The 27,824-nt window shown below is 58.6% G+C and overlaps 1 protein-coding gene across 2 annotated transcripts in view; it reads left to right on the top strand.

Annotated features, from left to right (window-relative positions):
- LOC119976808 (tripartite motif-containing protein 65-like) overlaps positions 1-27,824 on the top strand; it is an 82,031-nt gene that overhangs the window by 12,778 nt on the left and 41,429 nt on the right. For both annotated transcript variants that reach the window (XM_038817611.1, XM_038817610.1), the window contains exon 3: positions 13,218-13,386. In XM_038817611.1, coding sequence (XP_038673539.1) covers positions 13,218-13,386 — 169 coding nt within the window. The remainder of the gene's footprint in view (positions 1-13,217; positions 13,387-27,824) is intronic.

Genomic DNA, 27,824 nt, shown 5'->3' with positions numbered 1-27,824 from the left:
TGACCCTCTGACAGTGTAGCACTCCCTCAGTACTGACCCTCTGACAGTGCGGCACTCCCTCAGTACTGACCCTCTGACAGTGAGGCACTCCCTCAGTACTGACCCTCTGACAATGCGGCACTCCCTCAGTACTGACCCTCTGACAGTGCGGCACTCCCTCAGTACTGACCCTCTGACAGTGCGGCACTCCCTCAGTACTGACCCTCTGACAGTGCGGCGCTCCCTCAGTATTTTTTTTTTTTAAATTTAGATTACCCAATTATTTTTTTCCAATTAAGGGGCAATTTAGCATGGCCAATCCATCTAATGTGCACATTTTTGGGTTGTGGGGGCGAAACCCACGCAGACACGGGGAGAATGTGCAAACTCCACACGGACAGTGCCCAGAGCCGGGATCGAACCTGGGACCTCAGCGCCGTGAGGCGGTTGTGCTAACCACTAGGCCACCGTGCTGCCCCTCGCTCCCTCAGTATTGACCCTCTGACAGTGCGGCACTCACTCAGTACTGACCCTCTGACAGTGCAGCGCTCCCTCAGTACTGACCCTCTGGCAGTGCAGCACTCCCTCAGTACTGACCCTCTGACAGTGCAGCACTCCCTCAGTACTGACCCTCTGGCAGTGCAGCACTCCCTCAGTACTGACCCTCTGACAGTGCAGCACTCCCTCAGTACTGACCCTCTGACAGTGCAGCACTCCCTCAGTACTGACCCTCTGACAGTGCAGCACTCCCATCAGTACTGACCCGTCTGACAGTGCGGCACTGCCTCAGTACTGACCCTCTGACAGTGCGGCACTCCCTCAGTACTGACCCTCTGACAGTGCGGCACTCCCTCAGTACTGACCCTCTGACAGTACGGCACTCCCTCAGTACTGACCCTCTGACAGTGCGGCACTCCCTCAGTACTGACCCTCTGACAGTGCAGCGCTCCCTCAGTACTGACCCTCTGACAGTGCAGCGCTCCCTCAGTACTGACCCTCTGGACAGTGCGGCATCCCTCAGTACTGACCCTCTGACAGTGCAGCACTCCCTCAGTACTGACCCTCTGACAGTGCGGCACTCCCTCAGTACTGACCCTCTGACAGTGCGGCACTCCCTCAGTACTGACCCTCTGACAGTGCGGCACTCCCTCAGTACTGACCCTCTGACAGTGCGGCACTCCCTCAGTACTGACCCTCTGACAGTGCGGCACTCTCTCAGTACTGACCCTCTGACAGTACGGCACTCCCTCAGTACTGACCCTCTGACAGTGCGGCACTCCCTCAGTACTGACCCTCTGACAGTGCAGCACTCCCTCAGTACTGACCCTCTGACAGTGCGTCACTCCCTCAGTACTGACCCTCTGGCAGTGCGGCATTCCCTCAGTACTGACCCTCTGACAGTGCGGCGCTCCCTCATTTCTGACCTCTGACAGTGCGGCACTCCCTCAGTACTGACCCTCTGACAGTGCGGCACTCCCTCAGTACTGACCCTCTGACAGTGCAGCACTCCCTCAGTACTGACCCTCTGACAGTGCGTCACTCCCTCAGTACTGACCCTCTGACAGTGCAGCACTCCCTCAGTACTGACCCTCTGACAGTGCGGCACTCCCTCAGTACTGACCCTCTGACAGTGCAGTGCTCCCTCAGTACTGACCCTCTGACAGTGCAGCACTCCCTCAGTACTGACCCTCTGACAGTGCAGCACTCCCTCAGTACTGACCCTCTGACAGGGCGGCACTCCCTCAGTACTGACCCTCTGACAGTGCGGCACTCCCTCAGTACTGAGCCTCTGACAGTGCGGCACTCCCTCAGTACTGAGCCTCTGACAGTGCGGCACTCCCTCAGTACTGAGCCTCTGACAGTGCAGTGTGTCAATGTGCGTGTCTAGAACTTGTTCATAAATCTCTGCCGTGGACCACAACCCAAGATCTTTTGGCTGAATCGAGTGAACTGGTGACTCACTGTGTTCCTGCAGAAACATAGAAACTGAGAAAATAGAGGCAAGATGTGGCCATTTGGCCCTTCGAGCCTGCTCCCCCATTCATTATGATTATGGCTGATCATCAAGTTCAATACCCTGATCCCGCCTTCCCCCCATATCCCCCGATCCCTTTAGCCCCAAGAGCAAAATCTAATTCCTTCTTGAAACTACACAACATTTTGGCCTCAACTACTTTCTGTGGGAGTGAATTCCACAGATTCACCCCTCTCTCTGGGTGAAGAAATTTCTCCTCTCCTCAGTCCTCAAAGGTTTACCCCTTATCCTCAAACTATGACCCCGAGTTCTCAATACTCCAGCTGTGGCCTCACCAATGCCCTGTATAATTGCAGCAAAACATCTCTGTTCCTTTATTCAATTCCTTTCACATCCCATTTGCCTCCTTTACTGCCGGCTGTACCTGTGCGCTTACTTTCAGCGACTGATGCACGAGGACACCCAGGTCTCGCTGATTATCCACCTCTCCCAATTTACACCTATTCCAATAATAATCTGCCTTCCTATTTTTGCCACTGAAGTGGATAGCCTCACATTTATCCACATTATACTGCATCTGCCATGCATGTGCCCACTCACTCAGCCTGTCCAAATCCTGCTGAAGCATCTCTGCATCCTCCTCACAGCTCACCCTCCCACCCAACTTTGTATCATCTGCAAATTTATAGATAATACTTTTAGTTCCCTCGTCCAAATCATTAAATAATGTGAACAGTTGGGATCCCAGCACAGATCCCTGAGGTACCCACTAGTCACTGCCTGCCAATCGGAAAAGACCCATTTATTCCATCTTTTTGCTTCCTGTCTGCTAACCAGCTTTCTACATCTCAAGACACTACCCATAATCCCATGCGCTTTAACTTTACAAATTAATCTGCTGTGTGAAACCTTCTGAAAGTTTAAATAAACCACACCTACCAGGTGTCCCTGGTCAACTCGACTAGTTACATCTTCAAAGAATTCCAGTAGATTTGCCAATCATGATTTTCCTTCGGGCAGCACGGTGGCGCAGTGGGTTAGCACAGCTGTCTCATGGCGCCGAGGTCCCAGGTTCGATCCCGGCTCTGGGTCACTGTCCGTGTGGAGTTTGCACATTCTCCCCGTGTTTGCGTGGGTTTCGCCCCCACAACCCAAAGCTGTGCAGGGTAGGTAGATTGGCCATGCTAAATTCCCCCTTAATCAGAAAAAATGAATTGGGTACTCTAATTTTTTTTTAAAAGCATGATCTGCCTTTTGTAAATCCAGGCTGACTTTGTCTGATTACACTTCTGCTTTCCAAATGCTGTGCTATGAAACCCTTGATAATGGATTCCAGCAACTTTCCTACTACCGACGTTAGGCTCACTGGTCTATGGTTCTCTGTTTTCTCTCTCCGTCCCTTTTTGAATAGCGGGGTTACATTCACTGCCTGCCAATCTGTAGGAACCATCCCAGAGTCTAAAGAATTTTGGAAACCGATGGATCTACTATTTCTCGGGCCACTTCCTGAAGCATTCTGGGATGTAGATTATCCGGCCCTGGCGATCTGTCCATCTTCAATCCCATTAATTTCCCCCAAAACCATTAAGGGTTATGGTGTTCGGGCCGGAAAGTGGAGCTGAGTCCACAAAAGATCAGCCGTGATCTCATTGAATGGTGGAGCAGGCTCGAGGGGCCAGATGGCCGACTCCTGCTCCTAGTTCTTATGTTCTAACACTAATACTAATTTGCTTCAGCTCCTCACTAACACATTAGTCCTGTCTTCCTTTATGAAGACAGAAGCAAAGTACGAATTTAGTTCCTCACCCATTTCTTTGTTTCATGTTATGAATTGCCCAGTTTCTCACTGTCAGGGGCCAACATTAGATTTTTTATTAATCTTTTTCTCTTTACATACCGACAGAAACTTTTACAGTCAGTTTTTATGTTCCACGCTAGTTTACTTTTAAATTGTAGTTTCCCCTCCTTAATCAATCCCTTGGTCTGCCTTTGCTGAATTTTAAACAGTTCCCAATCCTCAGGTCTATTGCTTTTTCTTGCTAATTTGTATGCCTCTTCTTTGAAGCTAATACTATCTCTAATTTCCCCTTTAAGCCATGGTTTGACCACAGTCCCTTTCTACACTTGTGCCCCTTAGGAATAAACAACTTTTGGAGTTCACCTATTGGTTCCTTGAATGGTGCCATTGCCTGTCCACTGTCCTTCTGTTCAGTGATGTTTCCCAGTCTGTCACAGCGAACTCATGCCTCATACCATCCGAGTTACCTTTATTCAGGTTCGGGAAAAAAAGGAATGAGGAATTGGAGCTGATTCGGCAGCTGACCAACGGGGGTTAGAACCATAGAAAGGTTACAGCACAGAATGAGGCCATTCGCCTCATCTTGTCCATGCTGTTGATGGCTCTTCTTGAGGTCGACTAATACCAGCTAATATTTCCTCTTCATGCAAAGAACAAAGAACAAAGAAAAGTACAGCCAGGAACAGGCCCTTCGGCCCTCCAAGCCTGCGCCGACCATGCTGCCCGTCTAAACTAAAATCTTCTACACTTCCCGGGGTCCGTATCCCTCTATTCCCAACCTATTCATGTATTTGTCAAGATGCCCCTTAAATGTCACTATCGTCCCTGCTTCCACCACCTCCTCCGGCAGCGAGTTCCAGGCACCCACTACCCTCTGTGTAAAAAGCTTTCCTGGTACATCTCCTCTAAACCTTGCCCCTCGCACCTTAAACCTATGCCCCCTAGTAACTGACCCCTCTACCTTGGGGAAAAGCCTCTGACTATCCGCTCTGTCTATGCCCCTCATAGTTTTGTAGACCTCTATCAGATCTCCCCTCAACCTTCATTGTTCCAGTGAGAACAAACCGAGTTTATTCAACCGCTCCTCATAGCTAATGCCCTCCATACCAGGCAACATCCTGGTAAATCTCTTCTGCACCCTCTCTAAAGCCTTCACATCCTTCTGGTAGTGTGGCGACCAGAATTGAACACTATACTCCAAGTGTGGCCTAACTAAGGTTCTATACAGCTGCAACATGACTTGCCAATTCTTATACTCAATGCCCCGGCCAATGAAGGCAAGCATGCCGTATGCCTTCTTGACTACCTTCTCCACCTGTTTTGCCCCTTTCAGTGACCTGTGGACCTGTACACCTCGATCTCTCTGACTATCAATACTCTTGAGGGTTCTACCATTCACTGTATATTACCTACCTGCATTAGACCTTCCAAAATGCATGACCTCACATTTGTCCAGATTAAACTCCATCTGCCATCTCTCCGCCCAAGTCTCCAAACGATCTAAATCCTGCTATATCCTCTGACAGTCCTCATCGCTATCCGCAATTCCACCTACCTTGTGTCGTCTGCAAACTTACTAATCAGACCAGTTACTTTTTCCTCCAAATCATTTATATATACTACGAACAGCAAAGGTCCCGGCACTGATCCCTGCGGAACACCACTAGTCACAGCCCTCCAATTAGAAAAGCACCCTTCCATTGCTACTCGCTGCCTTCTATGACCTAGCCAGTTCTGCATCCACCTTGCCAGCTCACCTCTGATCCCATGTGACTTCACCTTTTGTAGTCTACCATGAGGGACCTTGTCAAAGGCCTTACTGATGTCCATATAGACAACAATCCACTGCCCTATCTGCATCAATCATCTTTGTGACCTCTTCGAAAAACTTTATCAAATTGTGAGATCCCCTTCACAAACCCATGCTGTCTCTCACTAATACGTCCATTTGCTTCAAAATGGGAGTAGATCCTGTCTTGAAGAATTCTCTCCAGTAATTTCCCCAACACTGACGTAAGGCTCACCGGCCTGTAGTTCCCTGGATTATCCTTGCTACCCTTCTTAAACAAAGGAACAACACTGGCTATTCTCCAGTCCTCTGGGACATCACCTGAAGACAGTGAGGATCCAAAGATTTCTGTCAAGGCCTCAGCAATTTCCTCTCTAGCCTCCTTCAGTATTCTGGGGTAGACCCCATCCGGCCCTGGGGACTTATCTACCTTAATATTTTTCAAGATGCCCAATACCTCGTCTTTTTGGATCTCAATGCGACCCAGGCTGTCTACACACCTTTCTCCAGACTCAACATCCACCAATTCCTTCTCTTTGGTGAATACTGATGCAAAGTATTCATTTAGTACCTCGCCCATTTCCTCTGGCTCCACACATAGATTCCCTTCCCTATCCTTCAGTGGGCCAACCCTCTCCCTGGCTACCCTCTTGCTTTTTATGTACTTGTTAAAAAGCCTTGGGATTTTCCTTAACCCTATTTGCCAATGACTTTTCGTGACCCCTTCTAGCCCTCCTGACTCCTTGCTTAAGTTCCTTCCTACTTTCCTTATATTCCACACAGGCTTCATCTGTTCCCAGCCTTCTAGCCCTGACAATTGCCTCCTTTTTCTTTTTCACAAGGCCTACAATATCTCTCGTTATCCAAGGTTCTCGAAATTTGTCATATTTATCCTTCTTCCTCACAGGAACATGCCGCTCCTGAATTCCCTTCAACTGACATTTGAAAGCCCCCCACATGTCAGATGTTGATTTACCCTCAAACATCCGCCCCCAATCTAGATTCTTCAGTTCCTGCCTAATATTGTTATAACTACCCTTCCTCCAATTTAGCACATTCACCCTAGGACCACTCTTATCTTTGTCCACCAGCACTTTAAAACTTACTGAATTATGGTCACTGTTCCCGAAATGCTCCCCTACTGAAACTTCTACCACCTGGCCGGGCTCATTCCCCAATACCAGGTCCAGTACAGCCCCTTCCCTAGTTGGACTATCTACATATTGTTTTAAGAAGCCCTCCTGGATGCTCCTTACAAACTCTGCCTTGTCTAAGCCCCTAGCACTAAGTGAGTCCCAGTCAATATTGGGGAAGTTAAAGTCTCCCATGACAACAACCCTGTTGTTTTAACTCGTTTCCAAAATCTGTCGACCTATCAGCTCCTCTATCTCCCGCTGGCTGTTGGGAGGCCTGTAGTAAACCCCCAACATTGTGACTGCACCCTTCTTATTCCTGATCTCGACCCATATAGCCTCGCTGCCCTCTGAGGTGTCCTCCCGTAGTACGGCTGTGATATGAGCCCCCGAGGAATGAGGTTGTGTCCAAAGTTCTCCGGTCAATCCCATGGGAACGAACTGTGTTCAGGGCTTTGCACCGCGAGAAGGGAATAAAACCAGAAACTGCTGGAAACCCTCAAGACATCAGCCAGTACTGGTGGAGCACACCAGTTAGTGGAAACAGTTCAGATTCACCAGGATGAATTCAGGACTAAATTATGATGAGAGGTTGCAAGGACCAGATGTCTGTTCCTTTGAATATAGAAAATGAAGGGTGATGTTATTGATCGCAAGGCGATTGAAGGATTTGAATGGAAGGTGGAGAGAAACTGTTTCTTTGTAAAGGAGAGCCCAGAACCAGGACACGTGTTTAAATTAAACCCTGGATAAATGGAGGTGATGGGACTGGATTTCGGATCCTGGGCCGGCCGGCCGGATGCTCCGTTACGCCAGCTGGTTAATGGGGTTTCCCATTGTGAGGAAGCCCCACGCTGTCGGGAAACCCCCCCGGGCTGCCGGCAAAACGGAGCATCCCGGCGGCGGAGAATCCCGCCCCACGTCTTTCTTCACAACGAGTGTTGTGTAAACCTGGAATGTTCCTTCCCCAAAAGCAGCGGATGCTGGAGTTCACTGAAAACCTCAAAACTCAGATCAGGTTTTGTCGTGAAAGGGGAAGTTGAAGAACACAGGAAATGGAATTCAGATAAAGATAGAGAATGATCCAATAGAACGGCAGAGTGAACTCGAGATGACTGCTCTCTTTTTAAATGATTAAACTCGAATTGTGCAACATGACAGGGTTACCATCCGTGTGGAGTTTGCACATTCTCCCCGTGTCTCCTTGGGTCTCACCCCCACAACCCAAAGATGTTCAGGGTGGGTGGATTGGCCACGCTAAATTGCCCCTTAATTGGAAAAAAATTTAAATAAAAATGATCGGGTGACCATTGACCAGAAACTGAATTGGACGAGCCACATTAATACTGTGACTACCAGGGTAGGTCAAAGGTTAGGAATCCTGTGACGAATAACTCACCACCTGACCACCAAAAGCCTGTCCACCATCACGGGTCAGGAGTGGGCTGCACGGTAGCATAGTGGTTAGCACTGTTGCTTCACAGCGCCAGAGTCCCAGGTTCCCGGCTTGGGTCACTGTCTGTGTGGAGTCTGCACGTTCTCCCCGTGTCTGCGTGGGTTTCCTCCGGGTGCTCCGGTTTCCTCCCACAAATCCCGAAAGACGAGCTGCTAGGTGAATTGCACATTCTGAATTCTCCCTCTGTGTACCCGAACAGGCGCCGGAATGTGGCGACTAGGGGATTTTCACAGTATCTTCATGGCAGAGTTAATGTAAGCCTACTTTTGACAATAAAGATTATTATTATTATTATTAATGGAAAACTCTCCACTTGCCTGGATGAGCGCAGCTCCAACAACACTCAAGAAGCTCGACACCATCCAGGACAAAGCAGCCCCACTTGATTGCTCCCCTGCCACAAACATTCAAACCCTCCACCACCGATGAACAGTATCAGCCGTGTGTACCGTCTACAAGATTCACTGCAGTAACTCGCCAAGGTTCCTTAGGCAGCACCTTCCAAACCCATGACCATGACTATTTACCTGCTGGAGCTTCCCCTTCAAATCACTCAGCATCCTGACTTGGAAATATATTGCTGTTCCTTTACATTCAGTCAAAATGCTGGAAATCCCTCCCTAACAGCACAGTGGGTGTACCTACAATTCAGGGCCTGCAGCCGTTCAATGAATGAAATGAAAATTGCTTATTGTCACGAGTAGGCTTCAATGAAGTTACTGTGAAAAGCCCCTAGTCGCCACATTCCGGCACCTGTCCGGGGAGGCTGGGACGGGAATTGAACCGTGCTGCTGGCCTGCTTGGTCTGCTTTAAAAGCCAGTGATTTAGCCCAGTGAGCTAAGCCAGCCCCAATACAGTAGAAGGTAGACGGCAGCTTACCAATTAGGGATGGACAATGATTGGCCTAGCCAGAAATGTTCACATCCTGTAAATTAATTTTCAAAAATGAATGACCTCATCATAATCACACCCCGAGGTAACAGCGATCATAATACGATTGAATTTGACATTCAGTTTGAGGGACAGAAGAATGGGTCTAAGACTAGTATTTTAAACATTAAAAAGGACAGTGAATAAGGCAGGAATGTACAGCTTGCTAAAGTGAACTGGAAGTGAAATTAGGTTAAGGGAAAGGTCAACAGAGATGCAGTGGTGGACATTTAAGGGGATATTTACGAACACACAGGATAGATCCAACGGTTAGCAAGATAGTATCAAACTTCAAGAAATAATACATAATTGTGCAAAGATTGGTAGGAAACCAGAAGATTGGACAGAACATAAAGAACAGCAAATAAAGGGAGAAGCTCTAATCGAGGTGCAGGAACAGACGGATCTAGGTGTATATGTACAGAGGTTGTTGAAAGTGGTAGGGCATCTTGAGAGAGCAGTTAATGCATTAGCTACCCTCGGGTTTATCAATAGGGCAGTGAGTGCTACCCTCGGCTTTATCAATAGGGCAGTGAGTGCTACCCTCGGCTTTATCAATCGGGCAGTGAGTGCTACCCTCGGCTTTATCAATAGGGCAGTGGGTGCTACCCTCGGCTTTATCAATAGGGCAGTGAGTGCTACCCTCGGCTTTATCAATAGGGCAGTGAGTGCTACCCTCGGCTTTATCAATAGGGCAGTGAGTGCTACCCTCGGCTTTATCAATAGGGCAGTGAGTGCTACCCTCGGCTTTATCAATAGGGCAGTGAGTGCTACCCTCGGCTTTATCAATAGGGCAGTGAGTGCTACCCTCGGCTTTATCAATAGGGCAGTGAGTGCTACCCTCGGCTTTATCAATAGGGCAGTGAGTGCTACCCTCGGCTTTATCAATAGGGCAGTGAGTGCTACCCTCGGCTTTATCAATAGGGCAGTGAGTGCTACCCTCGGCTTTATCAATAGGGCAGTGAGTGCTACCCTCGGCTTTATCAATAGGGCAGTGAGTGCTACCCTCGGCTTTATCAATAGGGCAGTGAGTGCTACCCTCGGCTTTATCAATAGGGCAGTGAGAACAAGAGGAAGAGGGTCAGGGTGAATGTGTCTCACACACTAGTTGGGTCTCACCTGGAGACTGTGTCCAGTTCTGGGCACCGGATGTGAAGACATTGGAGAGGAAACAGAGGAGATTCATAAGAACTAGGAGCAGGAGTCGGCCATCTGGCCCCTCGAGCCTGCTCCACCATTCAATGAGATAGGGGGCGGGATTCTCCCCTACCCGGCGGGCGGGGGGGGGGGGGGGGGGGGTCCCGCCGTGTCGGAATGGCGTGAACCACTCCGGCGTCGGGCCGCCCCAAAGGTGCGGATTGGGGGCCAAGCCCTAACCTTGAGGGGCTAGGCCCACGCCGGAGTGGTTGGCGCCCCGCCAGCCGGCGGGAATGGCCTTTGGCGCCACGCCAGCCGGGACCGAAGGGACTTTGTCGGCCGGTGGAAGTCCGTGCAGGCGCCGGAGCGTCAGCGGCTGTCATCCCCGCGCATACGCAGGGGAGGGGGTGACTTCCGCCTCCACCATCGGGAAGACTGACGAACGCGGAAGGAAAAGAGAGCCCCCACAGCACAGGCCCGTGGGCCCCGATCGCGGGCCAGGCCACCGTGGGGGCACCCCCCGGGGCCAGATTGGCCCGTGCCCCCCCTCCCAGGATCCCGGAGCCCACCCGCACCTCCAGTCCCGCCGGTAAGGGAGGTGGTTTGATTCACGCCGGCGGGACTGGCATGACAGCGGCGGGACTTCGGCCCATCGCGGGCCGGAGAATCGCCGGGGGGGGGGGGGGGGGGGGGGCGCCGACAGGTGCGGCACGTTTCCCACCCCCGCCGAATCTCTGGTGCCCGGAGACTTCGGGAGATGGTGGGGGCGGGATTCACACCGGCCCCCGGCGATTCTCCGACCCGGTGGAAACAACCTGCCCGCATCTATCCTATCTATTCCCTTCATAATTTTAAATGTTTCTATAAGATCCCCCCTCATCCTTCTAAATTCCAACGAGTACAGTCCCAGTCTACTCAACCTCTCCTCATAATCCAACCCCTTCAGCTCTGGGATTAACCTAGTGAATCTCCTCTGCACACCCTCCAGCGCCAGTACGTCCTTTCTCAAGTAAGGAGACCAAAACTGACCACAATACTCCAGGTGTGGCCTTACTAACACCTTATACAATTGCAACATAACCTCCCTAGTCTCAAACTCCATCCCTCTAGCAATGAAGGACAAAACTCCATTTGCCTTCTTAATCACCTGTTGCACTTGTAAACCAACTTTTTGCGACTCATGCACCAGCACACCCAAGTCTCTCTGAACAGCGGCATGCTTTAATATTTTATCGTTTAAATAATAATCCCATTTGCTGTTATTCCTACCAAAATGGATAACCTCACATTTGTCAACATTGTATTCCATCTGCCAGACCCTAGCCCATTCACTTAACCTATCCAAATCCCTCTGCAGACTTCCAGTATCCTCTGCACTTTTCGCTTTACCACTCATCTTAGTGTCATCTGCAAACTTGGACTCATTGCCCTTGGTCCCCAACTCCAAATCATCTATGTAAATTGTGAAAAATTGTGCGCCCAACACTGATCCCTGAGGGACACCACTAGCTACTGATTGCCAACCAGAGAAACACCCATTAATCCCAACTCTTTGCTTTCTATTAATTAACCAATCTCTATCCATGCTACTACTTTACCCTTAATGCCATGCATCTTTATCTTATGCAGCAACCTTTTGTGTGGCACCTTGTCAAAGGCTTTCTGGAAATCCAGATATACCACATCCATTGGCTCCCCATTGTCTACCGCACTGGTAATGTCCTCAAAAAATTCCACTAAATTAGTTAGGCACGACCTGCCCTTTACGAACCCATGCTGCGTCTGCCCAATGGGACAATTTCTATCCAGATGCCTCGCAATTTCTTCCTTGATGATAGATTCCAGCATCTTCCCTATTACCGAAGTTAAGCTCACTGGCCTATAATTTCCTGCTCTCTGCCTACCTCCTTTTTTAAACAGTGGTGTCACGTGTGCTAATTTCCAATCCGCTGGGACCACCCCAGAGTCTAGTAAATTTTTGTAAATTATCACTAGTGCATTTGCAATTTCCCTAGCCATCTGTTTTAGCACTCTGGGATGCATTCCATCAGGGCCAGGAGACGTGTCTACCTTTAGCCCCATTAGCTTGCCCATTACTACCTCCTTAGTGATAAAAATCCTCTGAAGGTCCTCACCTGTCATAGCCTCATTTCTATCAGTCGCTGGCATGTTATTTGTGTCTTCCACTGTGAAGACCGACCCAAAAAACCTGTTCAGTTCCTCAGCCATTTCCTCATTTCCCATTATTAAAACTCCCTTCTCATCCTCTAAAGGACCAATATGTACCTTAGCCACTCTTTTTTGTTTTATATATTTGTAGAAACTTTTACTGTCTGTTTTTATATTCTGAGCAAGTTTACTCTCATAATCTGTCTTACTCTGGAGTGATTCCAGGGATAAAGAGCTGTTGCTATGAGGATAGATTTGAGAGGTTGGGACTGTTTCCTTGGAGTGAAGATGTCTGAGAGGGGACTTGATAGAGGGATTCAAGATTCTGAGGGGTGTGGACTCGGTAGACAGCGAAACACTGTTCCCTTCCGAGGGAGCACCAAGAGCCAGACTCAAAATAATGGGCAAATGGAGTCACAGCGATGTGAGGAAAGGTCTCTCACCAAGAGGGTGGTTGGAGTCTGGAATGAACGTGAAAGTGTGCTGGAGGCAGCTTGATCGAGCTTTTCAAAATGGGATTGGATCTGGAATGAAAGAATGTGCAAGGTTATGAGGATAAGGCTGGGCAGTTGCTGGGTAGAATTAATTTTCAGTGAGCCAGATTCGATGGGCTGAACGGCCAAATTCTGCCCTGTAAAGATTCAGCGATTCTGTGAACTAGTTATCACAAAAGTCAGATGGCCAGGGTGGAGAAGATGGTACTAAACAGAGTTGGGAGAAGCACTTAATGCAGTGTTCATTCACTCAGTCCTGGGGAACAATCAGATGTCATTTTAGTGGTGATGATCGTCATTCCATCATGGCACTCTCAGTAGTCACACACCTGGCGTCTCTCCTTCTGTCTCCTCAGGGATGCCCGACATTGAAGATCCCAGACTGTCTCCCCTGTCCAGCCGCCCAGTCAGACGTCACAGACCGCCTGAAAAAACTCAGGCCAGCAACAAGAGAATTGTCAGACCTGCTGAAAAAACATCTGGAGGCCTTCACCCAGGGTCACTTCCCGGTCAATACCCCCACAGGTCAGTACCCCCATCGGTCAGTACCCCCACCAGTCAGTACCCCCACAGGTCAGTGCGTCCACCGGTCAGTGCCCCCACAGGTCAGTACCCCCACAGGTCAGTACCCTCACCGGTCAGTACCCCCACAGGTCAGTACCCCACAGGTCAGTACCCTCACCGGTCAGTACCCCCACCGGTCAGTACCCCACAGGTCAGTACCCCCACAGGTCAGTACCCCCACAGGTCAGTGCGTCCACAGGTCAGTGCCCCCACAGGTCAGTGCGTCCACAGGTCAGTACCCCCATCGGTCAATACCCCCACAGGTCAGTGCGTCCACAGGTCTGTACCCCCACCGGTCAGTACCCCCACAGGTCAGTACCCTCACCAGTCAGTACCCCCACCGGTCAATACCCCCTTCGGTCAGTACCCCCACAGGTCAATACCCCCACAGGTCAGTACCCCCACAGGTCAGTGCGTCCACAGGTCAGTACCCCACAGGTCAGTACCCCCACAGGTCAGTGCGCCCACAGGTCAGTGCGTCCACAGGTCAGTACCCCCACAGGTCAGTACCCTCACAGGTCAGTGCGCCCACAGGTCAGTGCGCCCACAGGTCAGTACCCCCACAGGTCAGTACCCCCACAGGTCAATACCCCCACAGGTCAGTACCCCCCACAGGTCAGTGCGCCCACAGGTCAGTACCCCCACCGGTCAGTACCCCCACAGGTCAGTACCCCCACAGGTCAGTACCCCCACCGGTCAGTACCCCCACAGGTCAGTACCCCCACAGGTCAGTACCCTCACCGGTCAGTACCCCCACAGGACAGTGCGCCCACAGGTCAGTGCGCCCACAGGTCAGTGCGTCCACAGGTCAGTACCCCCACAGGTCAGTACCCCCATCGGTCAGTACCCTCACCGGTCAGTGCCCCCAAAGGTCAGTACCCCCACAGGTCAATACCCCCACAGGTCAGTACCCCCACAGGTCAGTACTCCCACAGGTCAGTACCCTCACCGGTCAGTACCCCCACAGGTCAGTGCGCCCACAGGTCAGTGCGCCCACAGGTCAGTACCCCCACAGGTCAGTACCCCCACAGGTCAGTACCCCCACAGGTCTGTACCCCCACAGGTCAGTGCCCCCACAGGTCAGTACCCCCACAGGTCAGTACCCCCACAGGTCAGTACCCTCACCGGTCAGTACCCCCACAGGTCAGTGCGCCCACAGGTCAGTGCGCCCACAGGTCAGTGCGCCCACAGGTCAGTACCCCCACAGGTCAGTACCCCCACAGGTCAATACCCCCACAGGTCAGTACCCCCACAGGTCAGTACCCCCACGGGTCAGTACCCCCACCGGTCAGTACCCCCACAGGTCAGTACCCCACAGGTCAGTACCCCCACCGGTCAGTACCCCCACCGGTCAGTACCCCCACAGGTCAGTGCGCCCACAGGTCAGTACCCCCACAGGTCAGTACCCCCACCGGTCAGTACCCCCACCGGTCAGTACCCCCACAGGTCAGTACCCCCACAGGTCAGTACCCCCACAGGTCAATACCCCCACAGGTCAGTACCCCCACAGGTCAGTACCCTCACCGGTCAGTACCCCCACAGGACAGTGCGCCCACAGGTCAGTGCGCCCACAGGTCAGTGCGTCCACAGGTCAGTACCCCCACAGGTCAGTACCCTCACCGGTCAGTGCCCCCACAGGTCAGTACCCCACAGGTCAGTACCCTCACAGGTCAGTGCGCCCACAGGTCAGTGCGCCCACAGGTCAGTACCCCCACAGGTCAGTACCCCCACAGGTCAATACCCCCACAGGTCAGTACCCCCACAGGTCAGTGCGCCCACAGGTCAGTACCCCCACCGGTCAGTACCCCCACAGGTCAGTACCCCCACAGGTCAGTACCCCCACCGGTCAGTACCCCCACAGGTCAGTACCCCCACAGGTCAGTACCCTCACCGGTCAGTACCCCCACAGGACAGTGCGCCCACAGGTCAGTGCGCCCACAGGTCAGTGCGTCCACAGGTCAGTACCCCCACAGGTCAGTACCCCCATCGGTCAGTACCCTCACCGGTCAGTGCCCCCAAAGGTCAGTACCCCCACAGGTCAATACCCCCACAGGTCAGTACCCCCACAGGTCAGTACTCCCACAGGTCAGTACCCTCACCGGTCAGTACCCCCACAGGTCAGTGCGCCCACAGGTCAGTGCGCCCACAGGTCAGTACCCCCACAGGTCAGTACCCCCACAGGTCAGTACCCCCACAGGTCTGTACCCCCACAGGTCAGTACCCCCACAGGTCAGTACCCCCACAGGTCAGTACCCTCACCGGTCAGTACCCTCACAGGTCAGTGCGCCCACAGGTCAGTGCGCCCACAGGTCAGTGCGTCCACAGGTCAATACCCTCACCGGTCAGTACCCCCACAGGTCAGTACCCCCACAGGTCAGTACCCCCACAGGTCAGTGCGCCCACAGGTCAGTGCGTCCACAGGTCAATACCCCCACCGGTCAGTACCCCCACAGGTCAGTACCCTCACCGGTCAGTACCCCCACAGGTCAGTACCCCACAGGTCAGTACCCCCATCGGTCAGTACCCCCATCGGTCAGTACCCCCACAGGTCAGTACCCCCACCGGTCAGTACCCCCACCGGTCAGTACCCCCACAGGTCAGTACCCCCACAGGTCAGTACCCCCACAGGTCAATACCCCCACAGGTCAATACCCCCACAGGTCAATACCCCCACAGGTCAGTACCCCCACAGGTCAGTACCCCCACCGGTCAGTACCCCCACAGGACAGTGCGCCCACAGGTCAGTGCGCCCACAGGTCAGTGCGTCCACAGGTCAGTACCCCCACAGGTCAGTACCCCATCGGTCAGTACCCTCACCGGTCAGTGCCCCCACAGGTCAGTACCCCCACAGGTCAGTACCCCCACAGGTCAGTACCCTCACCGGTCAGTACCCCCACAGGTCAGTGCGCCCACAGGTCAGTGCGCCCACAGGTCAGTGCGCCCACAGGTCAGTACCCCCACAGGTCAGTACCCCCACAGGTCAATACCCCCACAGGTCAGTACCCCCACAGGTCAGTACCCCCACAGGTCAGTGCCCCCACAGGTCAGTACCCTCACCGGTCAGTACCCCCACAGGTCAGTTCGCCCACAGGTCAGTACCCCCACCGGTCAGTACCCCCACAGGTCAGTACCCCCACAGGTCAATACCCCCACAGGTCAGTGCCCCCACAGGTCAGTACCCCCACAGGTCAGTACCCCCACAGGTCAGTACCCCCACAGGTCAATACCCCCACAGGTCAGTGCGCCCACAGGTCAGTACCCCCACAGGTCAATACCCCCACAGGTCAGTGCCCCCACAGGTCAGTACCCCCACCGGTCAGTACCCCCACAGGTCAGTACCCCCACAGGTCAGTACCCCCACAGGTCAGTACCCCCACCGGTCAGTACCCCCACAGGTCAGTACCCCCACAGGTCAGTACCCTCACCGGTCAGTACCCCCACAGGTCAGTGCGCCCACAGGTCAGTGCGCCCACAGGTCAGTACCCCCACAGGTCAGTACCCCCACAGGTCAATACCCCCACAGGTCAGTACCCCCACAGGTCAGTACCCCCACAGGTCAGTACCCTCACCGGTCAGTACCCCCACAGGTCAGTGCGCCCACAGGTCAGTGCGCCCACAGGTCAGTGCGCCCACAGGTCAGTACCCCCACCGGTCAGTACCCCCACAGGTCAGTACCCCCACAGGTCAGTACCCCCACAGGTCAGTGCCCCCACAGGTCAGTACCCCCACAGGTCAGTACCCCCACAGGTCAGTACCCCCACAGGTCAGTGCGCCCACAGGTCAGTACCCCCACAGGTCAATACCCCCACAGGTCAGTGCCCCCACAGGTCAGTACCCCCACCGGTCAGTACCCCCACAGGTCAGTACCCCCACAGGTCAGTACCCCCACAGGTCAGTACCCCCACAGGTCAGTACCCCCACCGGTCAGTACCCCCACAGGTCAGTACCCCCACAGGTCTGTACCCCCACAGGTCAGTACCCCCACAGGTCAGTACCCCCACAGGTCAGTACCCCCACAGGTCAGTACCCTCACCGGTCAGTACCCTCACAGGTCAGTGCGCCCACAGGTCAGTGCGCCCACAGGTCAGTGCGTCCACAGGTCAATACCCTCACCGGTCAGTACCCCCACAGGTCAGTACCCCCACAGGTCAGTACCCCCACAGGTCAGTACCCCCGCAGGTCAGTGCGCCCACAGGTCAGTGCGTCCACAGGTCAATACCCCCACAGGTCAGTACCCCCATCGGTCAGTACCCTCACCGGTCAGTACCCCCACAGGTCAGTACCCCCACAGGTCAGTACCCCCACCGGTCAGTACCCCCACCGGTCAGTACCCCCACGAGTCAGTACCCCCACCGGTCAGTACCCCCTTCGGTCAGTACCCCACCAGTCAGTACCCTCACCGGTCAGTACCCCCACAGGTCAGTACCCCCACAGGACAGTGCGTCCACAGGTCAGTACCCCCACAGGTCAGTACCCCCACAGGTCAGTACCCCACAGGTCAGTACCCCCACAGGTCAGTACCCCACAGGTCAGTACCCCACAGGTCAGTACCCCCACAGGTCAGTGCGTCCATAGGTCAGTACCCCCACAGGTCAGTGCGTCCACAGGTCAGTGCGCCCACCAGTCAGTGCTTTGACCAGTCAGCACCCTCACAGATCAAATCCCTCGCTGGCCAGTGCCAATCAACTGGGCCTCAATCTTGAAGAACGATGCCATCTCTTCCTTGCCTGTCCAGTTTTCCGGACTCCCTGTGGTTTATAGGGAAGGAAGCACAAAGAGACCAGCTACTCACCGAGCTCCTCACCGAGCTCCTCACCGAGCTCCTCACCGAGCCACTCACCGAGCTCCTCACCGAGAGCAGCCCCTCACCGAGAGCAGCCCCTCACCGAGCTCCTCACCGAGAGCAGCCCCTCACCGAGCCCCTCACCGAGAGCAGCTCCTCACCGAGAGCAGCTCCTCACCGAGAGCAGCTCCTCACCGAGAGCAGCCCCTCACCGAGAGCAGCCCCTCACCGAGAGCAGCTCCTCACCGAGAGCAGCCCCTCACCGAGCCCCTCACCGAGAGCAGCCCCTCACCGAGAGCAGCCCCTCACCGAGAGCAGCCCCTCACCGAGAGCAGCCCCTCACCGGGAGCAGCTCCTCACCGAGAGCAGCCCCTCACCGAGCCCCTCACCGGGAGCAGCTCCTCACCGAGAGCAGCTCCTCACCGAGAGCAGCTCCTCACCGAGAGCAGCCCCTCACCGAGAGCAGCCCCTCACCGAGAGCAGCTCCTCACCGAGAGCAGCCCCTCACCGAGCCCCTCACCGGGAGCAGCTCCTCACCGAGAGCAGCTCCTCACCGAGAGCAGCCCCTCACCGAGAGCAGCCCCTGACCGAGCCCCTCACCGAGAGCAGCCCCTCACCGAGAGCAGCCCCTCACCGAGAGCAGCCCCTCACCGAGAGCAGCTCCTCACCGAGAGCAGCCCCTCACCGAGCCCCTCACCGAGAGCAGCTCCTCACCGAGAGCAGCCCCTCACCGAGAGCAGCCCCTCACCGAGCTCCTCACCGAGAGCAGCCCCTCACCGAGAGCAGCCCCTCACCGAGAGCAGCCCCTCACCGAGCTCCTCACCGAGAGCAGCCCCTCACCGAGCCCCTCACCGAGAGCAGCCCCTCACCGAGAGCAGCCCCTCACCGAGAGCAGCCCCTCACCGAGCCCCTCACCGAGAGCAGCCCCTCACCGAGAGCAGCTCCTCACCGAGCCCCTCACCGAGAGCAGCTCCTCACCAAGCCCCTCACCGAGAGCAGCCCCTCACCGAGAGCAGCCCCTCACCGAGAGCAGCTCCTCACCGAGAGCAGCCCCTCACCGAGCCCCTCACCGAGCCCCTCACCGAGAGCAGCCCCTCACCGAGAGCAGCTCCTCACCGGGAGCAGCCCCTCACCGAGCCCCTCACCGAGAGCAGCCCCTCACCGAGAGCAGCCCCTCACCGAGAGCAGCTCCTCACCGAGCCCCTCACCGAGCCCCTCACCGAGCGCAGCCCCTCACCGAGCCCCTCACCGAGAGCAAGCCCCTCACCGCGCCCCTCACCGAGCCCCTCACCGAGAGCAGCCCCTCACCGAGAGCAGCTCCTCACCGAGCCCCTCACCGAGCCCTCACCGAGAGCAGCCCCTCACCGAGCCCCTCACCGAGAGCAGCCCCTCACCGAGCCCCTCACCGAGAGCAGCCCCTCACCGAGAGCAGCCCCTCACCGAGAGCAGCTCCTCACCGAGAGCAGCCCCTGACCGAGCCCCTCACCGAGAGCAGCCCCTCACCGAGAGCAGCCCCTCACCGAGAGCAGCCCCTCACCGAGAGCAGCTCCTCACCGAGAGCAGCCCCTCACCGAGCCCCTCACCGAGAGCAGCTCCTCACCGAGAGCAGCCCCTCACCGAGAGCAGCCCCTCACCGAGCTCCTCACCGAGAGCAGCCCCTCACCGAGAGCAACCCCTCACCGAGAGCAGCCCCTCACCGAGCTCCTCACCGAGAGCAGCCCCTCACCGAGCCCCTCACCGAGTGCAGCCCCTCACCGAGAGCAGCCCCTCACCGAGAGCTGCCCCTCACCGAGCCCCTCACCGAGAGCAGCCCCTCACCGAGAGCAGCTCCTCACCGAGCCCCTCACCGAGAGCAGCTCCTCACCAAGCCCCTCACCGAGAGCAGACCCTCACCGAGAGCAGCCCCTCACCGAGAGCAGCTCCTCACCGAGAGCAGCGCCTCACCGAGCCCCTCACCGAGCCCCTCACCGAGAGCAGCCCCTCACCGAGAGCAGCTCCTCACCGGGAGCAGCCCCTCACCGAGCCCCTCAGCGAGAGCAGCCCCTCACCGAGGGCTGCCCCTCACCGAGCCCCTCACCGAGAGCAGCCCCTCACCGAGAGCAGCCCCTCACCGAGAGCAGCTCCTCACCGAGCCCTCACCGAGCCCCTCACCGAGCGCAGCCCCCACCGAGCCCCTCACCGAGAGCAGCCCCTCACCGAGCCCTCACGCGACCCTCACCGAGAGCAGCCCCTCACCGAGAGCAGCTCTCACCGAGCCCCTCACCGAGCCCCTCACCGAGAGCAGCCCTCACCGAGCCCCTCACCGAGATCAGCCCCTCACCGAGCCCCTTCCCCGAGAGCAGCCCCTCACCGGACGGAGCAGCCCCTCACCGAGAGCCGCTCCTCACCGAGAGCAGCCCCTCACCGAGCCCCTCAACGAGAGCAGCCACCCTTCACCGAGCTCCTCACCGAGAGCAGCCCCTTCACCTAGCGCAGCTTCCTCACCGAGCATCCCTCACCTTAGCGCAGCCCCTCACCAGAGAGCAGCACCCTCACCGAGAGCAGCATCCTCACCGAGAGCAGCCCCTCACCGCAGAGGCCGCTCCTCACCGAGAGCAGCCCCTCACCGAGAGCAGCCCCTCACCGAGAGCAGCTCCTCACCGAGCCCCTCACCGAGAGCAGCCCCTCACCGAGCCCCTCACCGAGCGCAGCTCCTCACCGAGCCCCTCACCGAGAGCAGCCCTCACCGAGAGCAGCCCCATCACCGAGAGCAGCTCCTCACCGATGAGCAGCCCTGACCGAGCCCCTCACGAGAGCAGCCCATCACCGAGAGCAGCCCCCTCACCGAGAGCAGCCCCTCACCGAGAGCAGCTCCTCACCGAGAGCAGCCCCTCACCGAGCCCATCACCGAGAGCAGCTCCTCACCGAGAGCAGCCCCTCACCGAGAGCAGCCCCTCACCGAGCTCCTCACCGAGAGCAGCCCCTCACCGAGAGCAACCCCTCACCGAGAGCAGCCCCTCACCCGAGCTCCTCACCGAGAGCAGCCCTCACCGAGCCCCTCACCGAGTGCAGCCCCTCACCGAGAGCAGCCCCTCACCGAGCGCCGCCCCGCACCGAGCCCCTCACCGAGAGCAGCCCCTCACGAGAGCAGCTCCTCACCGAGCCCCTCACCGAGAGCAGCTCCTCACCAAGCCCATCACCGAGAGCAGACCCTCACCGAGAGCAGCCCCTCACCGAGAGCAGCTCCTCACCGAGAGCAGCGCCTCACCGAGCCCCTCACCGAGCCCCTCACCGAGAGCAGCCCCTCACCGAGAGCAGCTCCTCACCGGGAGCAGCCCTCACCGAGCCCCTCAGCGAGAGCAGCCCCTCACCGAGGGCTGCCCCTCACCGAGCCCCTCACCGAGAGCAGCCCCTCACCGAGAGCAGCCCCCTCACCGAGAGCAGCTCCTCACCGAGCCCCTCACCGAGCCCCTCACCGAGCGCAGCCCCTCACCGAGCCCCTCACCGAGAGCAGCCCCTCACCGAGCCCCTCACCGAGCCCCTCACCGAGAGCAGCCCCTCACCGAGAGCAGCTCCTCACCGAGCCCCTCACCGAGCCCTCACCGAGAGCAGCCCCTCACCGAGCCCCTCACCGAGAGCAGCCCCTCACCGAGCCCCTCACGAGAGCAGCCCCTCACCGAGAGCAGCCCCTCACCGAGAGCAGCTCCTCACCGAGAGCAGCCCCTCACCGAGCCCCTCACCGAGAGCAGCCCCTCACCGAGCCCCTCACCGAGAGCAGCCCCTCACCGAGCGCAGCTCCTCACCGAGCCCCTCACCTAGAGCAGCCCCTCACCGAGAGCAGCCCCTCACCGAGAGCAGCTCCTCACCGAGAGCAGCCCCTCACCGAGAGCAGCTCCTCACCGAGAGCAGCCCCTCACCGAGAGCAGCCCCTCACCGAGAGCAGCTCCTCACCGAGCCCCTCACCGAGAGCAGCCCCTCACCGAGCCCCTCACCGAGAGCAGCTCCTCACCGAGCCCCTCACCGAGAGCAGCCCCTCACCGAGAGCAGCCCCTCACCGAGCTCCTCACCGAGAGCAGCCCCTCACCGAGAGCAGCCCCTCACCGAGCCCCTCACCGAGAGCAGCCCCTCACCGAGCCCCTCACCGAGAGCAGCTCCTCACCGAGCTCCTCACCGAGAGCAGCCCCTCACCGAGAGCAGCCCCTCACCGAGAGCAGCCCCTCACCGAGAGCAGCTCCTCACCGAGAGCAGCTCCTCACCGAGAGCAGCCCCTCACCGAGCCCCTCACCGAGAGCAGCCGCTCACCGAGAGCAGCTCCTCACCGAGAGCAGCTCCTCACCGAGAGCAGCCCCTCACCGAGAGCAGCTCCTCACCGAGCCCCTCACCGAGAGCAGCTCCTCACCGAGAGCAGCCCCTCACCGAGAGCAGCCCCTCACCGAGAGCAGCCCCTCACCGAGCCCCTCACCGAGAGCAGCTCCTCACCGAGAGCAGCCCCTCACCGAGCCCCTCACCGAGGGCAGCCCCTCACCGAGAGCAGCCCCTCACCGAGCTCCTCACCGAGAGCAGCCCCTCACCGAGCCCCTCACCGAGAGCAGCTCATCACCGAGAGCAGCCCCTCACCGAGAGCAGCCCCTCACCGAGAGCAGCTCCTCACCGAGCCCCTCACCGAGAGCAGCCCCTCACCGAGAGCAGCCCCTCACCGAGCTCCTCACCGAGAGCAGCCCCTCACCGAGAGCAGCCCCTCACCGAGCCCCTCACCGAGAGCAGCCCCTCACCGAGCCCCTCACCGAGAGCAGCTCCTCACCGAGCCCCTCACCGAGAGCAGCCCCTCACCGAGAGCAGCCCCTCACCGAGAGCAGCTCCTCACCGAGAGCAGCTCCTCACCGAGAGCAGCCCCTCACCGAGAGCAGCCCCTCACCGAGAGCAGCTCCTCACCGAGAGCAGCTCCTCACCGAGAGCAGCCCCTCACCGAGAGCAGCCCCTCACCGAGAGCAGCTCCTCACCGAGCCCCTCACCGAGAGCAGCTCCTCACCGAGAGCAGCACCTCACCGAGAGCAGCTCCTCACCGAGAGCAGCCCCTCACCGAGCCCCTCACCGAGAGCAGCTCCTCACCGAGAGCAGCCCCTCACCGAGCCCCTCACCGAGAGCAGCCCTCACCGAGCTCCTCACCGAGAGCAGCTCCTCACCGAGAGCAGCTCCTCACCGAGAGCAGCCCCTCACCGAGAGCAGCTCCTCACCGAGCTCCTCACCGAGAGCAGCCCCTCACCGAGCCCCTCACCGAGAGCAGCCCCTCACCGAGAGCAGCCCCTCACCGAGAGCAGCCCCTCACCGAGAGCAGCTCCTCACCGAGCCCCTCACCGAGAGCAGCCCCTCACCGAGAGCAGCCCCTCACCGAGCCCCTCACCGAGAGCAGCCCCTCACCGAGCTCCTCACCGAGAGCAGCCCCTCACCGAGAGCAGCCCCTCACCGAGAGCAGCCCCTCACCGAGAGCAGCCCCTCACCGAGAGCAGCCCCTCACCGAGAGCAGCCCCTCACCGAGCCCCTCACCGAGCCCCTCACCGAGAGCAGCTCCTCACCGAGCCCCTCACCGAGCCCCGCACCGAGCCCCTCCCCGAGCCCCTCACCGAGAGCAGCCCCTCACCGAGAGCAGCCCCTCACCGAGAGCAGCCCCTCACCGAGAGCAGCCCCTCACCGAGCCCCTCACGGAGCCCCTCACCGAGAGCAGCTCCTCAACCAAGCCCCTCCCGAGAGCAGCTCCTCACCGAGAGCAGTCCTCACGAGAGCAGCTCCTCACCGAGAGCAGCTCCTCACCGAGAGCAGCCCCTCACCGAGAGCAGCCCTCACCGAGAGCAGCTCTCACCGAGAGCGCCCCTCACGAGAGCAGCCCCTCACCGAGCCCCTCACCGGGAGCAGCTCCTCACCGAGCTCCTCACCAAGAGCAGCCCCTCACCGAGCCCCTCACCGAGAGCAGCTCCTCACCGAGAGCAGCCCCTCCCGAGAGCAGCCCCTCACCGAGCCCCTCACCGAGAGCAGCCCCTCACCGAGAGCAGCCCCTCACCGAGCCCCTCACCGAGAGCAGCCCTCACCGAGAGCAGCCCTCACCGAGAGCAGCCCCTCACCGAGCCCCTCACGAGAGCAGCCCTCACCGAGCTTCCTCACGAGAGCAGCCCCTCACCGAGAGCAGCCCCTCACCGAGAGCAGCCCCTCACAGAGAGCAGCCCCTCACCGAGAGCAGCCCCTCACCGAGCCCCTCACGGAGCCCCTCACCGAGAGAGCTCCTCACCGAGCCCCTCACCGAAGCCCCTCACCGAGCCCCTCACCGAGCCCTCACGAGAGCAGCCCATCACCGAGAGCAGCCCCTCACCGAGAGCAGCCCCTCACCGAGCCCCTCACGGAGCCCCTCACGAGAGCAGCTCCTCCACCGAGCCCCTCACCGAGAGCAGCTCCTCACCGAGAGCAGCTCCCTCACCGAGAGCAGCTCCTCACCGAGAGCAGCTCCTCACCGAGAGCAGCCCCTCACCGAGAGCAGCCCCTCACCGAGAGCAGCTCCTCACCCGAGAGCAGCCCCTCACCGAGAGCAGCCCCTCACCGAGCCCCTCACCGGGAGCAGCTCCTCACCGAGCTCCTCACCAAGAGCAGCCCCTCACGAGCCCTCACGAGAGCAGCTCCTCACCGAGAGCAGCCCCTCACCGTAGAGCAGCCCCTCACCGAAGGCCACTCACCGAGAGCAGCCCCTCACCGAGAGCCCTCACCGAGAGCCCCTCACCGAGCCCTCACCGAGAGCAGCCCCTCACCGAGAGCATCTCCTCACCGAAGCAGTCCCTCACCGAGAGCAGCTCCTCACCGGCCCCTCACCGAGAGCAGCCCCTCACCGAGCACCGACCCTCACCGAGCCCTCACCGAGCAGCCCCTCACCGAGAGCAGCCCCTCAACCGAGAGCAGCCCTCACGAGAGCAGCCCTCACCGAGAGCAGCTCCTCACCGAGCCCCTCACCGAGCAGCCCCTCACCGAGAGCAGCCCCTCACCGAGCCCCTACCGGAGCAGCCCCTCACCGAGCTCCTCACCGAGAGCAGCCCCTCACCGAGAGCAGCTCCTCACCGAGAGCAGCCCTCACCGAGCCCCTCACCGAGCCCTCACCGAGCCCCTCACCGAGAGCAGCCCTCACCGAGAGCAGCCCTCACCGAGAGCAGCCCCTCACCGAGAGCAGCCCCTCACCGAGCAGCCCCTCACCGAGCCCCTCACCGAGAGCACTCCTCACCGAGCCCCTCACCGAGAGCAGCTCCTCAACGAGAGCAGCTCCTCACGAGAGCAGCCCCTCACCGAGAGCAGCCCTCACCGAGAGCAGCCCCTCACCGAGAGCAGCTCCTCACCGAGAGCAGCCCCTCACCGAGAGCAGCTCCTCACGAGAGCAGCCCCTCACCGAGAGCAGCCCTCACCGAGCCCCTCCCGAGAGCAGCTCCTCACCGAGCTCCTCACCGAGCCCCTCACCGAGAGCAGCTCCTCACCGAGCTCCTCACCGAGCCCCGCACGAGCCCCTCACCGAGAGCAGCCCCTCACGAGAGCAGCTCCTCACCGAGAGCAGCTCCTCACCGAGCCCCTCACCGAGAGCCCCTCACCGAGAGCAGCCCCTCACCGAGAGCAGCCCCTCACCGAGAGCAGCGCTCACCGAGCCCCTCACCGAGAGCAGCCCCTCACCGAGAGCAGCCCCTCACCGAGAGCAGCCTCACGCGAGAGCAGCTCCTCACCGAGCCCCTCACCGAGAGCACGCTCACCGAGCCCTCACCGAGAGCAGCCCCTCACCGAGAGCACCCCTCACCGAGCCCTCACTGAGAGCAGCCCCTCACCGAGAGCAGTCCCAACGAGAGCAGCCCCTCACCGAGAGCAGCCCCTCACCGAGAGCGCTCCTCACCGAGCCCCTCACGAGAGCAGCCCTCACCGAGAGCAGCCCCTCACCGAGCCCCTCACCGAGAACAGCCCTCACCGAGAGCAGCTCCTCACCGAGAGCAGCCCCCACCGAGAGCAGCTCCTCACCGAGAGCACCCCTCACGAGCCCTCACCGAGCCCCACCGAGAGCAGCTCCTCACCGAGAGCATCCTCACCGAGAGCAGCCCCTCACCGAGAGCAGCCCCTCCAGAGCAGCCCCTCACCGAGCTCCTCACCGAGAGCAGCTCCTCACCGAGAGCAGCCCCTCACCGAGCTCCTCACGAGAGCAGCCCTTACCGAGCCCCTCACCGAGAGAAGCCCTCACCGAGAGAAGCCCTCACCGATCCCTCACCGAGAGCAGCCCCTCACCGAGAGCAGCCCTCACCGAGAGCAACCCCTCACCGATCCCCTCACCGAGAGCAGCTCCTCCCCGAGAGCAGCCCCTCACCGAGAGCAGCCCCTCACCGAGAGCAGCCCCTCACCGAGAGCAGCCCATCACCGCCCCCTCACCGAGAAGCAGCCCCTCACCGAGAGCAGCCCTCACCGAGCCCCTCACCGAGAGCAGCTCCTCACCGAGAGCAGCCCCTCACCGAGAGCAGCCCTCACCGAGAGCCAGCCCCTCACCGAGCTCCTCACCGAGAGAAGCCCCTCACCGAGCCCCTCACCGAGAGCAGCTCCTCACCGAGAGCAGCCCCTCACCGAGAGCAGCCCCTCACCGAGAGCAGCGCCCTCACCGCCTCCTCACCGAGAGCAGCTCCTCACCGAGAGCAGCCCCTCACCGAGAGCAGCCCCCTCACCGAGCTCCTTACCGAGAGCAGCCCCTCACCGAGAGCAGCCCCTCACCGAGCCCCTCACCGAGCCCCTCACCGAGAGCAGCTCCTCACCGAGCCCCTCACCGAGAGCAGCTCCTCACCGAGAGCAGCCCCTCACCGAGAGCAGCCCCTCACCGAGAGCAGCCCCACCGAGAGCAGCTCTCACCGAGAGCAGCCCTCACCGAGCCCCTCACCGAGAGCAGCTCCTCACCGAGCTCCTCACCGAGCCCTCACGAGAGCAGCTCCTCACCGAGATCCTCACCGAGCCCTCACCGAGCCCCTCCCGAGAGCAGCCCTCACCGAGAGCAGCTCCTCACCGAGCCCCTCACCGAGAGCAGCTCCCACCGAGAGCAGCCCCTCACCGAGCCCCTCACCGGAGCAGCCCCTCACCGGAGCACCCCTCACCGAGCCCCTCACCAGAGAGCTCCTCACCGAGCCCCTCACCGAGCCCCTCACCGGGCCCCTCACCGAGAGCAGCTCCTCACCGAGACAGCTCCTCACCGAGAGCAGCCCTCACCGAGAGCAGCCCCCACCGAGAGCAGCCCATCACCGAGCCCTCCACCGGAGCAGCCCCTCACCGAGAGCAGCCCCTCACGAGAGCAGCTCCTCACCGAGCCCCTCACCGGGCCCCCACCGAGAGCAGCCCCTCACCGAGAGCACCGCCCCTCACCGAGCCCTCACCGAGGCCCCTCACCGGCCCCTCACCGAGCCCCTCACCGAGAGCAGTATCAGTGTGGTCGCCGTGGGCATTTTATTTTGGGAGTTCTGTGCTGTGACTGAAGCAGCTGAGTGATTGGTTGGTCAGTATTTTTCTCTCTTAACTTTCCATATGTGAGCAATTTATCAACAATTTTAGAGTTTATTCATATAGTCATCTTTAATATCAGCAGTAATGCTCTGTGGGA

The sequence above is a fragment of the Scyliorhinus canicula genome, chromosome 1 (assembly GCF_902713615.1).
Source record: "Scyliorhinus canicula chromosome 1, sScyCan1.1, whole genome shotgun sequence".
Lineage (NCBI taxonomy): Eukaryota > Metazoa > Chordata > Chondrichthyes > Carcharhiniformes > Scyliorhinidae > Scyliorhinus > Scyliorhinus canicula.
Note: the sequence above shows the minus strand (reverse complement) of the source record. Positions and strands in the feature narration are given on the sequence as shown.